The 12,943-nt window shown below is 40.6% G+C and overlaps 1 protein-coding gene across 3 annotated transcripts in view; it reads right to left on the bottom strand.

The window, feature by feature from the left end:
* IL17REL (interleukin 17 receptor E like) overlaps positions 1–8,233 on the bottom strand; it is a 147,868-nt gene extending 139,635 nt beyond the window's left edge. For all 3 annotated transcript variants that reach the window (XM_089684661.1, XM_089684670.1, XM_089684678.1), the window contains exon 1: positions 8,075–8,233. In XM_089684661.1, the coding sequence (XP_089540787.1) occupies positions 8,075–8,212 (138 nt within the window). In that variant the 5' untranslated portion in view covers positions 8,213–8,233. The remainder of the gene's footprint in view (positions 1–8,074) is intronic.
* Positions 8,234–12,943: the final 4,710 nt, after the last annotated feature.

Below are 12,943 nucleotides of genomic sequence, written 5' to 3'. Positions count from 1 at the left end.
AACTCCTGGATTTTTGTCTGTAGAAGATGACACTGTGAGGAGAACGTCTCTTGGGGCCTTGCCTAGTGTAGGGGTTTGAGCCATGGCGAAAAAAATCTAAGCTGGTCTGTGTTAGGGCCTAGAGAATCGGGAAGATGACTACCTGTCTGGAACAATTTTAGAAGCATCTGATATGTTAAAAAATGTCCAGCAGAGCTTGAGGGACATTTCTTGGAGACCTCATTAATCAACTCTCTAATGTACTAGTAAATGCTTGTATAAGGTTAGAAGATCTATTCCTATCGGGAGGCTGCTACTGATGTATTAGGGCCACCAAGAGTGGCTTTTAAAGGATCTTTATCATTGAGAGACTGCTACTGAAGAAATTAGGACCACCAATAGTTGTTTACAGAGGATCTGTTACCACTGGGAGGCTGCTACTAAAATATTAGAGCCGCTATTAAATTTGCTGTTATAAGAAGGCTTGAATTATTTTGCTGTATTTTTGAGAATCCTATACCCCTAACTCTCTCTCCTCAAGTTCATAAATGATTGAAAAGATCAAAAAGACTGGCAGTCAACAGTTTGTTTCACCGCACAATACGCCAAGGACCCACCCTGAGATGTTAAAATGCTGGTCTCCCTTCCAAGCCACTTGGGGGTTATCCCACACTAACCACAGGTATATCGGGTGCTAAAAAGTCTATTGAGAAAATGATGAATGTAAGAAATCTCTTTTGTAAAACGTTCTTGACTTACAGTGAGTAGCAAAATTAAAACAACAATGAAAGGCTTTCAAAAAATAAAATTAAAAATCAAGTGTTGAAAGTACAACTAACATAAGGGTTTAAAATCATGGAAAAAAAAAAGAATAGTAAAATTGTACGGTGCATACTGCATAAAATTGGCCATCTGGGGTGTGTCACACAATACAAGAGATTTTAGGAAAACCACACAACATAGCTTGGCTTTGTATCAATGGATCAGGGGAGCATAACATTCTCAACAGATCTTCTATTGTTCTCTGCTGATTAAGCAATGAAAGGCCAGCAAAATATGCAAAACTACTTATTGGTATGCGCTCCCTAAACATGTATACTTAAATTATAACTAAAGGCATTATTTTAAGATTTAGATAGAGTGGTGAGGGGTTTAAGCCCTGTACACAGGGGCCGAATATCGGTCGGTTTTTAGCTGGTTCAACAGAAACCGGTCGACATTCGACCTGTGTATGCGCCAAGCTGGAAAACCAGCATCCAGTCAGTGCTAGCAGCTAATGGCTGTGAGTGCAGATAGGTGTGTTCTGGAGGGGGAGCAGGCCCCCTATCAGAATACAATAGCTCAGTGGGGAGATCGCTGTACTAACATTGTATAGTTAGTACATTGAGCTCCTCCTGAGCTCCCCAGCTTTTTTTCATCCAGCCTGCTGGGTTGAACAAAAAAACTGATAGTGTGTACCAGGCATTAGAATTTGTTTCAAGTTTTTTTTGCCATCTGTATCCATGTTAGGAAGAGTAACAATCTCTAATCGTCCCAATATCTATGTCATTGGGAATGAAAAATGAGCTAAATTCAAAATTTTGAGTTGACACAATAACAGGAATAGAGGTAAATCTTCCAGTGAGGGCACTCAGTCACATGGCAACTGGGAAGTAATTTCAAAATTTAAAAGATATCCACCCCACTTTCTGCTAGGTCTACAAGACAGGGAATGAAGAAAAGTCTCCCTAATGATATACAATGTAAATGTTACATGAATCATTTGCCCTTACTAAAGAGCAAAATAATCATTTTTTTCATAGAAAGATGTTTTAAATGAAAACAATATAATAACCTTTGATAGGCATTATATGAAGACATATATATGTGTGCAGATTCATCTCAATTCCTTCTTTTTACCTTTGCTTAATCTCGATTTACCCAGTCACTGACCCCCATCACCTCCAAAAACCTCAGTTCTTTTCTACCATGGTTTCATATGCCACTCTCCCCAACCCCTTACTCCAATCCATGGGTGTAGCTGTAGGGGTCTCAGGGGTCACAATTGTGACCCCGCTCATGCTCCAGGGGGGGCCCGTACTGTCTCCCTGTCACTATCACGGGCAAAGCAGAGTCCAAAGCAAAGCGAAAGCTCTGAGCTCTGAGCTTTTGGCTCCATTTTCAAGTCCTGAGCCAGAGAGTAGCAGAAGAAAGATGGGGTGAGGGCAGCCCTGCTGGAAGGGAAAGTGTTAGTGCTGACAGTGAGGTAGGAGGAGGAGAGCACCGTCCAGGAGCCAGTACTGCTGTCATTGGGGAGGTAAAAAGATACTGGTCAGATCCATGGAGAGAACAGACACACACTGCTCCACCCCTTCCCACAACTCCTTCTGAGGGGCCCCCAAGGGACTGCGGGCTCCAGAGGCTGCAGATTTTACTGTGGCAGTTTGAGCAGGATGAGCAGAGGGGGAGCTGGATGGGGAATCTGTCATTGTCAGCATAGGGGGGGGGGGATAATGTGACATTACCAGGGTGGTGGGGGAGAGGGGGAATCAGTAATTCCCTGGGGGGGGGGCATGTGTCATTACTAGGAGGGCACCTAAAAGTAGGGGTCATCTGTCATTACCTGGTGGGGGAGGGCGGGTCATTTGTAATTATCTGGTGGGGGTGGGGTTATCTGTTATTACCTGGTGGGGGAGAGGGGGGTCATCTTTCATTACCTGGTGGAGGGGTGATCTGTCATCACCTGGTGGGGGAGGGGTCATCTATCATTACCTGGTGATGGAGAGGGGGGTCATCTGTCATTACCTGGTAGGGGAGAGGGGGTCATCTGTCATTACTTGGTGGTGTAGGGGGGGGGTCATCTGTCATTAACTGGTGTGGGAGAGGGGTCATCTGTTGTTACCAGGGGGGAAGGTCATCTGTCATTACCTAGTGGGGGAGACGGGTCATCTGTCACTACCTGGTGGGGGAGAGGGGGAGTCATCTGTCATTATCTGGTATGGGAGAGGGGTCATCTGTCGTTACCTGGGGGGAAGGTCATCTGTCATTACCTGGTGGGGGAGGGTGGTCATCTGTCATTACCTGGTGGGGGGAGGGGGGGTCATCTGTTATTACTCGGTGGGGGGAAGGATGCTATCTGTCAGTACTTGTTAGGGGGAGGGAGGTAATTTGTCATTCCCTGGTGGGGGGAAAGGGTCATCTGTCATTACCTGGTGGGGAGAGGGGGTCATCTGTCATTTCTTGGTTGGGAGAAGGGTCATCTGTCATTACCTGGTGGGGGTACATGTATCTTTACCAGGAAGGGAAGTCATCTGTCTTTAACAGGAGGAGGGGGTCATCTATGCTTAGCTGAATTGGTGGCTCTTGGCTCATCTGTAAATACCAAGAGGAGGCAGGGGGGCATGTGTCATTACCAGGAAGGGGGGGTGTTACTTTTCAATAATATCTTGCACCTCCATATCACTGCAGCCTGGCCATGAGAGAGGTAACTGGGTGCTGTTTAATAACGTATAAAAGAAAGGTGTTTTAAAAAAAAAAAAAAGTGTGATATCTGTAGGCACACTCTCTGATCAGCCCTCCACCCAGCCCAGTACAGTACCCCCCTTTTTCCCCTGCTCAGCCTTGCACGTGCACATAAGTTGGGGACAGGCAGACCACACTGTGAACTGCTGGGTGAAAGCGGTGGGCTTGTATGTGGATCTGAAAGTCAGAGGGCCTGCTGAGTTTCCTCTTTTACATACAAACCTACCGCTTTCACCCGACAACTCAGAGTTTGGCCTGCCTGCCCCCACCTTGTGTGCATGTGCAGATGGCAGCATGAGAGAAAGAAGAGAGAGACAGCCAGCATACAGCTATCATATCTTGGCGTGCGGTGGGAGGTCAGCTTTTGCATTGGGGCCCACAAGCTTTAAGCTACGCCTGTTTCAATCTACTAAAAAAGCAAAAATACTTCTTCTCTCTATGTTGCTGTTAAGGAGTTCCCCTCACTTCCTGCCTGCTAAAATGTTGTCAGTAGAACAGTAAGTGAGGGTAACTCTCTCTAGTAGAGCCTTAGATAGCAGTATAAACCTTACAAGGATTCCAAACTTTTCCCACACTATCCAAATCCAAGATACAAGTTTTGGCTGAATATACACTTTAATAGACAGGAGAATAAGACATAACAGTACCAAAATGCCCAGAATACATGTAATCCTACTAAATGCCCCCTCAATCCCAAACGGAAACAGAAATCCTTATATGCCCACATCATCTTATCAGACCAGGTAAGTGAGCGTAAAGACAGAGGAGGTTATTTACTAAAACTGGAGAGTGCAACATCTGGTGCAGATCTGCACACAACCAATCAGCTTCAAGGTTTTATTGCCAAAGTTTAAATGAACAAGCTGAAGTTAGAAGTTGATTGGCTACCATACACAAGTGCACCAGATTCTGAGTGCTCCAGTTTTAGTAAATCTATCCCCAAAATATCAGAGACAGATGCAGGCAGACAAGTTGCAGGGAAAAGTTAGGAAAAAACACCAACTTAATCAGCAACACTGTGGTGAGATAATGTGTAAAAAAAATTACAACAACCAGGTCCTTACAGATATTAGCAGAGTAAATCTGAAAATCCCCCAGACGTTTACCAGACTATCTATTAAAACCCAAAAGGATGTGAAAGACTTGATGACCAATGTAGAGGATTTTAGTGTATAAAAGTCATTTTTAGAAACTACCAGTGATATAACAATAACTATAGCAGCCCATGTGACTGCTATGGGGCCTGGGGCGGAATCGGGCCACATCGGCTTGTTGAGGCAGTTTAACCACTTCTTGACCGTGCTATAGCTCAATGATGGCTACAGTGCAGTTATCCAGTTCTGGGAGGGCATCATATGACATCCTCCAAGAACATGTCCCCCATGTGCCACCAGCGGCTAACCCGCCGCTTTATGTGATTTCTGTGTCCTTTGGACACAGCTGATCACATGACATGGTAAGGGGCCAATCACAGCGGCCTCTTACCACATGATCAACGGTGTCCAATCACAGCTGATCACCACACTGTCACAGTGTGAGAAAAGTACTGCCAATAACCGGATTCATCTACACTGATTATCAGTGCAGCCCCAAAAGTCCCCATCAGCGCCCAACTGTGCTGCCCATCAGTGCCCAACAGTGCTGCCCAGCAGTGCTGCCAATCTGTGCCTGTCAGTGCTTCCAATCTGTGTCCGTCAGTGCCGCCAGTCAGTGCTGCCAGTCAGTGCCCTGCAGTGCTGCCTATTAGTGCCCATAAGTGCCCATCATTGCCATCTATGAGTGCTGCATATCAGTGCTGCCTGATCAGTGCCTTCTCATCAATGCCCACCAATGCCGCCTCATCTGAGCAGCTTATCATTGCCACCTCATCAGTGTCCATCAGTGCTGCCTATTAGTGCCTTTCAGTGCAGCCTCATCAATGCTCATCAGTGAAGGAAGAAAATTACCTGTTTGCAACATTTTATAATAGAAACAAAAAAAAACTTTTTTTTTTTCAAAATTCTCAGCCCATTTTCATTTACAGTGCAAAAAATAAAAATCCCAGTGGTGATTAGATCCCACCAAAAGAAATCTCTATTTGTGTGAAAAAAAATGCTAAAACATTTCATATGGGTACATGATTGCATGACTGCACAACTGTCATTCAAAGTGCGACAGCACTGAAAGCTGAAATTTGGCCTGGGTAAGAAGGGGGTAAAAGTGCCCTGTAGGCAATAGACAATCTGTGTGCATGTGAAGATAGCACAAATCCATCACTGTATTCTAAGGATTGCAGAAGTAGTTGCTGCAGCTATTATAGTCAGGGGTTTGTAATAAACTCGGCAGAAATTTGCAGTGGGGTTATAGTGTAATACTATTGAATAGTGTGTTGGTCATAATTATTGCTACTACAACCTTTTTTTTTTTTCAGCACCACCTTTTTCAGCACTTGCTATGGCAGTGGAAGGGGTGGGGGGATTTAGACTGAGGTCCTTATATCTGAGATGCTGAAAAGGACTAGTGGGCTACTGAGTATAGATTAGTTAGCTGGAAAATTAATGTTAAAGTGTTACTAAACCCCGGACTCTGCATTCACTATATCTCATCTCCCACAGTACACACAACATGGAAATGCAACTATTTTAGTAAATATATACTGCTAAAAACCATTTCTCATCAGCAGTTAGAGCAGTCTTATGATTTCTATCAGTGTCCAGCAGAGCACTGGTTAAAGCTTGTAGGAGAAGTTTTCATTCTCCCCTGATTGTCCTATAAGGTTGCAGAACACCCTGACTCTCTGTTTAGACAGCGCTGATTGGCCCTGCACCGATCACATTCAAGAAAAAAAAAATTCTCTAGCAATACACACCAAACTGAACATGTGCAGCTTGCTCCCAATGCTTTGTTCTAGTAGCAGATGGTGTGGGAACAGTAAACGAAGGGGAGGATCAGAGAAGACAAGATCAAACATCCTTTTTACACAAAGCAGAGAATGAACCCCTCAGTGAGTATAACAAGCATGTTTTGCTGTATATACACATTATTGTGAGTTTAGTAAAACTTTAACTCCACCCTCTTCTGTCCACAGCTCAGGTCTTGAGCAATGTACTGACTATGCTGACAGTTCTCTTGCTATCTGTCCTTGATTTAGACTTTGCTTTGCTTCCTAAGTAGGGTCAGCCATTGGGGTCCTATCACTTTGGGGTTCTGAAATAGAGGCTACCAGCAACATATCATGGAAAGCTGAAAAATGTGAGTAAAGCCGTTTTATTAGCTAGATAACACATTACTAATTTGCATACAAAACAGTAGAAGACAGTAGCAAAATTCCCCTTCTTAAAAGATCAAACATTAAGTATTATTCATCAAGGCTTACAACATAAAAGAATAACATTGTCTAACTAGACGACAGCACCTTGCTGCAAGCCTCTTAAAGGGGTAATCCCCTAAAAACTGATGTTTCCATTCTTGGTAAATCCTAATGGTAGATTAAACCACTTGACCAAATATATATCTCAGGAAGTCTATGGGGGAGATTTACTAAGACTGGAGCACTCAGAATCTGTTGCAGCTGTGCATGGTATCCAATCAACTTCTACCTTTAGCTTGTTCAATTAAGCTTTGACAATAAAACCTGGAACCTGATTGGTTGCTAAGCAGAGCTGCACCAGATTTTGCATGTTTCATTTTTATTAACCCCCCCCCCCCCATTGATGATATATGTGCACTTGAGTTATTGATTCTGCATTCTTGCACTGGCTATTATGGATTTCCATTTTACCTGCTGAATTAATTTAAAAACTATTATGGAAATGCAACACGATATTCTAAAACATGCAAAAATGGCAGAAAACCCCAAGATTGCCAAGTAGACAGGGACAGATTTGGTAATTATAGCAGTAACCTTTAGATATTGGAATGCGCAAGTCATTTAATACACAGCTATCCAGGCTCCATCTATAACTAAAAGATCACTTTTGGGTGGACTAAACCTTTAACAATACCAATGTCTAAAAATATGTCAGTACCAAGATATAGTTCTACTATGTATTCACAGGCCAGATCCATTACAGCCACAAAACAAAAAATAATTGTATTTTGTCATTGTTAAGCTATCACAGCAGGGATGTGTTTAGCCAATCATAACAGGGTCATAGATCAGAGATGATTTATAAAATCGGTTGTCTGTGTGGCCCTTGGCAACCAATCAGATCCTTTCTTTCATCATCTATTCTATTAGAAAACAAATGCTTATAAGAAAGGTTACTAAAGGCAAAACATCACCTTTTTTCTTAGTTTTCATTGAGAGGTAATAATAATAATATTAATATTAATAACAATAATAATAATACAACAAGGTACCTCAATATGAAAACACATTTTTTTTAAACTTTACATACCTTTTGTATTCACATGAATGACTTTTATATCATATGGTACATCTACCTCTGTTGCTCTTTTAAATATTTAAGACATACATTTACAAATGTCATAAAAGACAATGCCTACAGAAAAGTCAAAATAAGCTGTAAAATTAAAATTAGTATCTTGAGTATCAAAATCTACTGAAATAAATATTGGGACATTTAAGTAAGATACTAAAACATCAGCTTACCTGTGAACATGTAATATCACTTTCTTTAATTCTCTGTATGGAGTGACAGTTAGCAATGCCACAGAATAAAATGATGAGGAAAGGACAGCCTGAAGTTCCCCAACACAGAAAGCAGCATTCTCTATTGTGGAATTTCATTGCTACTCTTGTAGATGTATGTCAGTGATAGCTTGTGTACATCAGAAAGCCAATGTGTGCCTTTTTAAGTCACCCTGTAATGGATTCGAACCCTCCCCTTCTAACTCATTGGTGGAAATATCTATGAATCATATTAGGAGTTTCCCAAAGTGATTACAAACATCAGCAAAGATGAACGTAACAGTGGAAAGTAATGTAGTAGCTTCAGGTATTATAAATATGCCTGGATAGGAATGACATCACAGTATTGTGTAATTTCACACCGGTTACAACTCAGGTTTTTCTCAGCATTTAAAAGCCTTGACATTTGTATTCTATAAAGGTCATTATAACACTTTTTTTATTCCACACCTATCTATGCCTATGAGCATGGACTTTTTCTTTTTTTCTTTTTTTACTCATTTGAATGTATGCATCAAGATTTGCTCAATATGTATAGAATCATACAATACAATAATCTTGACTGTTTGGATTTCTAAATCACATGCTTTTCCACATATCAGAGAAATCTACTTTGAAATGTTTAAAGTGTTACTAAACCTAAGTCCCTACCTTCACTCTATATGGTCTCCCATAGTACACACAACATGGAAATGCAATTATTTTAGTAAATATAAACTAGAACACCAATTTGTAGTGCTAAGTCACCCCACATGTACACAAAATATAATATGACAATAAAATCAAAATAAAGTCCTCAAAGAAAGTCCATGAGATGTGACTGTAATTTATATAAAGCCCATATCCTTAGGAAGATACTGTGTTACCAAAGAGAAGAAAAAGGATCCTCCACCGTCACCGCTCACAGCCTCTTATCAGAGAATATGACCACAGGTCATGCGGTAAAAAACAGCAAGTATGGGGAATCAATAGAAGCAATGGATCCATAATAAATCTTCTCCACCAGAGATACCTCCTCCACTAGAGACTCGATGGCAAAGATCCAGTATTATAGCACAGAGATAATCAAATGGACCAAATAGGATGTATGTAAAGAGAACAAAATCTCCTCACAGAGTAGTATTTAAAATAATCCGGAATTTAATAAGAATATTGCACTTACAGAGGAAGAAATCAGTATGTAAAATCAATGATGTTTTCAACCAACAAAATATCCGCTATGCATGGCGTGATGACGTCATAAGCCGTAGCTCCACCCTACGTGTTTTGTCAGAAGAAAACGTAGTCAGGGGTGTGGTCAACGACATCCATCATGTTATAAATAGTCCTAAAGCAGAAATAAGCCTGTGTCACTTGTTCTCCAAAGGCCGGAACCATATGCTAATTGACATGCCGGATGTCATGACGACACTACGGAATCAGATCAAAAGAGTCCCAAAACGGAACCCGGAACTAAATATGTTAGAACCAGGCTACAAAGTATTCATAATCTTTAATGTCGGCCTTAGATGATATAAATTAAATGTTAGCCTAGCAGAGAATATAAGCATAATAAACTGTATGAATCAGTTACACGCCATCTTGTGGTTGGAAAATATATAACACCTATACAGAAACCATATATACACTGGGCAACACACTTTTTCTGGCATAAGGTATTCCAACTGTTTTATCCACCTCCCGTCCGGCCGTTGTATATAAACAGCTGGATGGTGGCAGTGCAGGGTCGGGTGGCCGTTTATAAACGGCCTCCCTGCACCCTGCTTGTGCGCGTTCCCTGGGAGTGCACAGCACCGCGATCCAGTGCCCGCTGTGTCCTCTGGACACAGTGGAACACCGATCGTCGGAAGGGACCTCTGTGCGAGGTCCTGATCATGTGATCACTGATTGGCCAATCAGAGATCACATGCAGAGTAGTAAGCAAGATGTCACTTGTGACATCATTGCTTACTACGTGTGAAATCTGTGAATGATCACAGAGGTCACATGGTACAAGGCTATTCACAACAGCCTTGTACCATGTGACAAGCTGTGACCAAGCACAGCTCACTCAGTATTTCTCAATGGCTGCAAGAATGCAGCTAGAAAGAAGGAGAAATGATTGCTTTTACAGCCTTTATGGGTGTGAAAGCAATCAGTGTGAAAAAAAAAAATCTTCATCACTCCCCACAAGTAGTACAGTGTCACCATGGTGACACTGTACTGCTAGAGTGATAGTATGCAAAAAAAAACATAAATAAGAAAAAGTAAAAAAAAATGTTTAAAATTATAATTTTTGGTTATAAACTAATTTGTTTTGTTTTTTTACTAAAAAGATAATGGAATAAATGGTGGCCAAGATTTATGATGAAATACTATTTATTTGCAAAATTGTATAAGAAAAACACTTTTTTTCAAAATTTTTGGACTTTTCATTTACATAGCAAAAAAATAAAAATCCCAGTGGTGAATAAATACCACCAAAATAATGCTTTATCTGTTTAAAAAAAAATGCAAAACAATTCATATGGGTACAGTGTTGCATGACCGCGCAATTGTCTTTCAAAGTGTGATAGCACTAAAAGCTGAAAATTGGCCTGGACAGGAAGGGGGTGAAAGTGTCTGGACTGGAAGTGGTTAAGGTAATTTTGGGGTGCTGATTCCAAATCTGGCATCAGTTTTTTGTCTATCACATCAGGTTTTTGAGATATCAAATATTGCGTTTTCCATAAAAACAGCAAAGTTATGCTCATATACGAATATCTATACAGCCATACATACAAGAATAAGATAAGATACAATAATAATGAAACTAACATTTAATGAGCCGTGGCACAAAGTTGTGCATATCAATGTGAGTGAATGCATATTACCATGTAAGAATTGAATTGTGAAGATAAGAAAAATATGTACAAAAATGTAATTCACAATAGTGATGTTACATCTGCATAAACGACCTCTTCTTTGACGATCTGCGATGTACAGCTTGTGGAATGTCTCTCATCAAGGACCAGCAGTAATCTGCCATCATGTTTGAGTCCCATCAGCCTTGGTAACGTTCTTCCATAACTTTAATGTCTTGATGAAAGCGTTCACCTTGGTCTTCGCTCACGTGACCCATGTTCTCTGGAAACTGGGCTAAGTGACTATGTAAGTAGTGAATCTTAATGCTCATTCTACATCCAAGTGCTTGGAAACTCAAGAGCAGCTCCTTCACAATCTCTCGATAGTTGTTGGCTTTCCTGTTCCCAAGGAAATTCCGCACCACATCAGAGAATGCATTCCAAGCTCTAGCCTCTGCCGCAGTCATTGTTGTAACAAAGTGTGGATCCTTGATGAGTGTTCTTATTTGAGCGGCATCAAATATTCCTGCCTTTTTCTTCTCGGCACTGAGACTTGAAAAGGTTGAACATATATAACTGAAGCAGTCTCCAGCTTTGACGAATTGCTTCATTAACCCAAGTTTTATGTGCAGTGGGGGAAATACAATTTTATTCCTATCAACCAGAGGCTCATTCTTGATGTTCTTGTCACCAGGCGTCAAACTGATTGGCCAGTTCTTTTAACCCAGTGTTCTAATGTAGCCCTACTGCCCAATAGCAGAGGAAAAAAGGGTATTTGGTGTAACATCCTTGCAGAAGGAAAATATTAAATAAATGTGGATATCTACATAAAATGATATTATAAACACACTATCTTAAAAATACAGCACCATATTTTAACACTAAAGCAGTCACTGATTCGCAACAACTTGCAATCATAAGTGACAAAGAGTTAATTTCGGGTAAAATCAATGAAATTGGGGTATGCAGATAGCATAAAAAGTAGATGTGATATAGCAAATCTGAGATCAGATTTTGAATCAGCACCATGAAATTAGTCTATTAGATTGATGAATTGGTAAATAAATAAACAAATAAAATATAAACATTTTAAAAAATTACCCCTACTCATAAACCTCACTAAAGGCCAGAATCAGATGGAATAATCAACTAATATTAATAAAGGCGTTGACATCCCATTCGATGTTTAAGTCAAAAGGGGCATAGGTTTTTAATGTATAAATCCATTGGGTCTCTAATTTGTAAATCTCCCTTCTGGTATGACTGCCAGACCAGTTAGGGGTAAACCTATCAATACCCAAAAAGATTGTACAATTAGGATTTTTACCATGATAGAAAGCATAGTGTTTGGATACATTGTGGTTTGGGAAACCAAAACCATATATTAGCAAGATGTTCTTTAATCCTGAATTGCATTGTACAGACCTCGTGGCCCACATATTGTAGACCACATGGACAACGAAAGGAGACTGCCTTTCTCCCCCGAAACGATTGAGATTGCAAACAGTACCCTTCCTAAATGGATAAAATCCTTTCATCTGGTCAAAAAACCCTGTTTTCTTAGGTGGTTCAACAACATTAGGGGAAATAAATAATCTTAGTGGGGGAACACCTCTATATACAGTATAACTTGGGGCATCTCAGGTAGCAAAGGACCCAAAATCCTGTCATTTTTTAGAATATTCCAATGCTTACGAAAGATATTCTTAACTAAACAATATTGCGTCAAATATGTAGTCAATAAAGGACAATTGAAAGAAACATCTTCCACATCATCCTTCTGTTTCAACAGTAACATATTAGTTCTATCCAGCTCATCCACTTCAAGTATCCTAATATTAAATCCAAAAAATGGATCTGCTCGCTGCTCGCCTCATGCTGGAGAGCTATGCCTCTAGCATTGATATTAAGGGCATTGATAAACTCATCCAAAGAGTCACGGTCACCATTCCATAAGAGGAGGACGTCATATATATACCTTTTACAAAGCCTCAATTCAGGTCTACAT

This window comes from Staurois parvus, unplaced genomic scaffold (genome assembly GCF_062004578.1).
Source record: "Staurois parvus isolate SC_StPar_1 unplaced genomic scaffold, SC_StPar_1.0 ptg000019l, whole genome shotgun sequence".
In the NCBI taxonomy this organism is placed as follows: domain Eukaryota; kingdom Metazoa; phylum Chordata; class Amphibia; order Anura; family Ranidae; genus Staurois; species Staurois parvus.
Note: the sequence above shows the minus strand (reverse complement) of the source record. Positions and strands in the feature narration are given on the sequence as shown.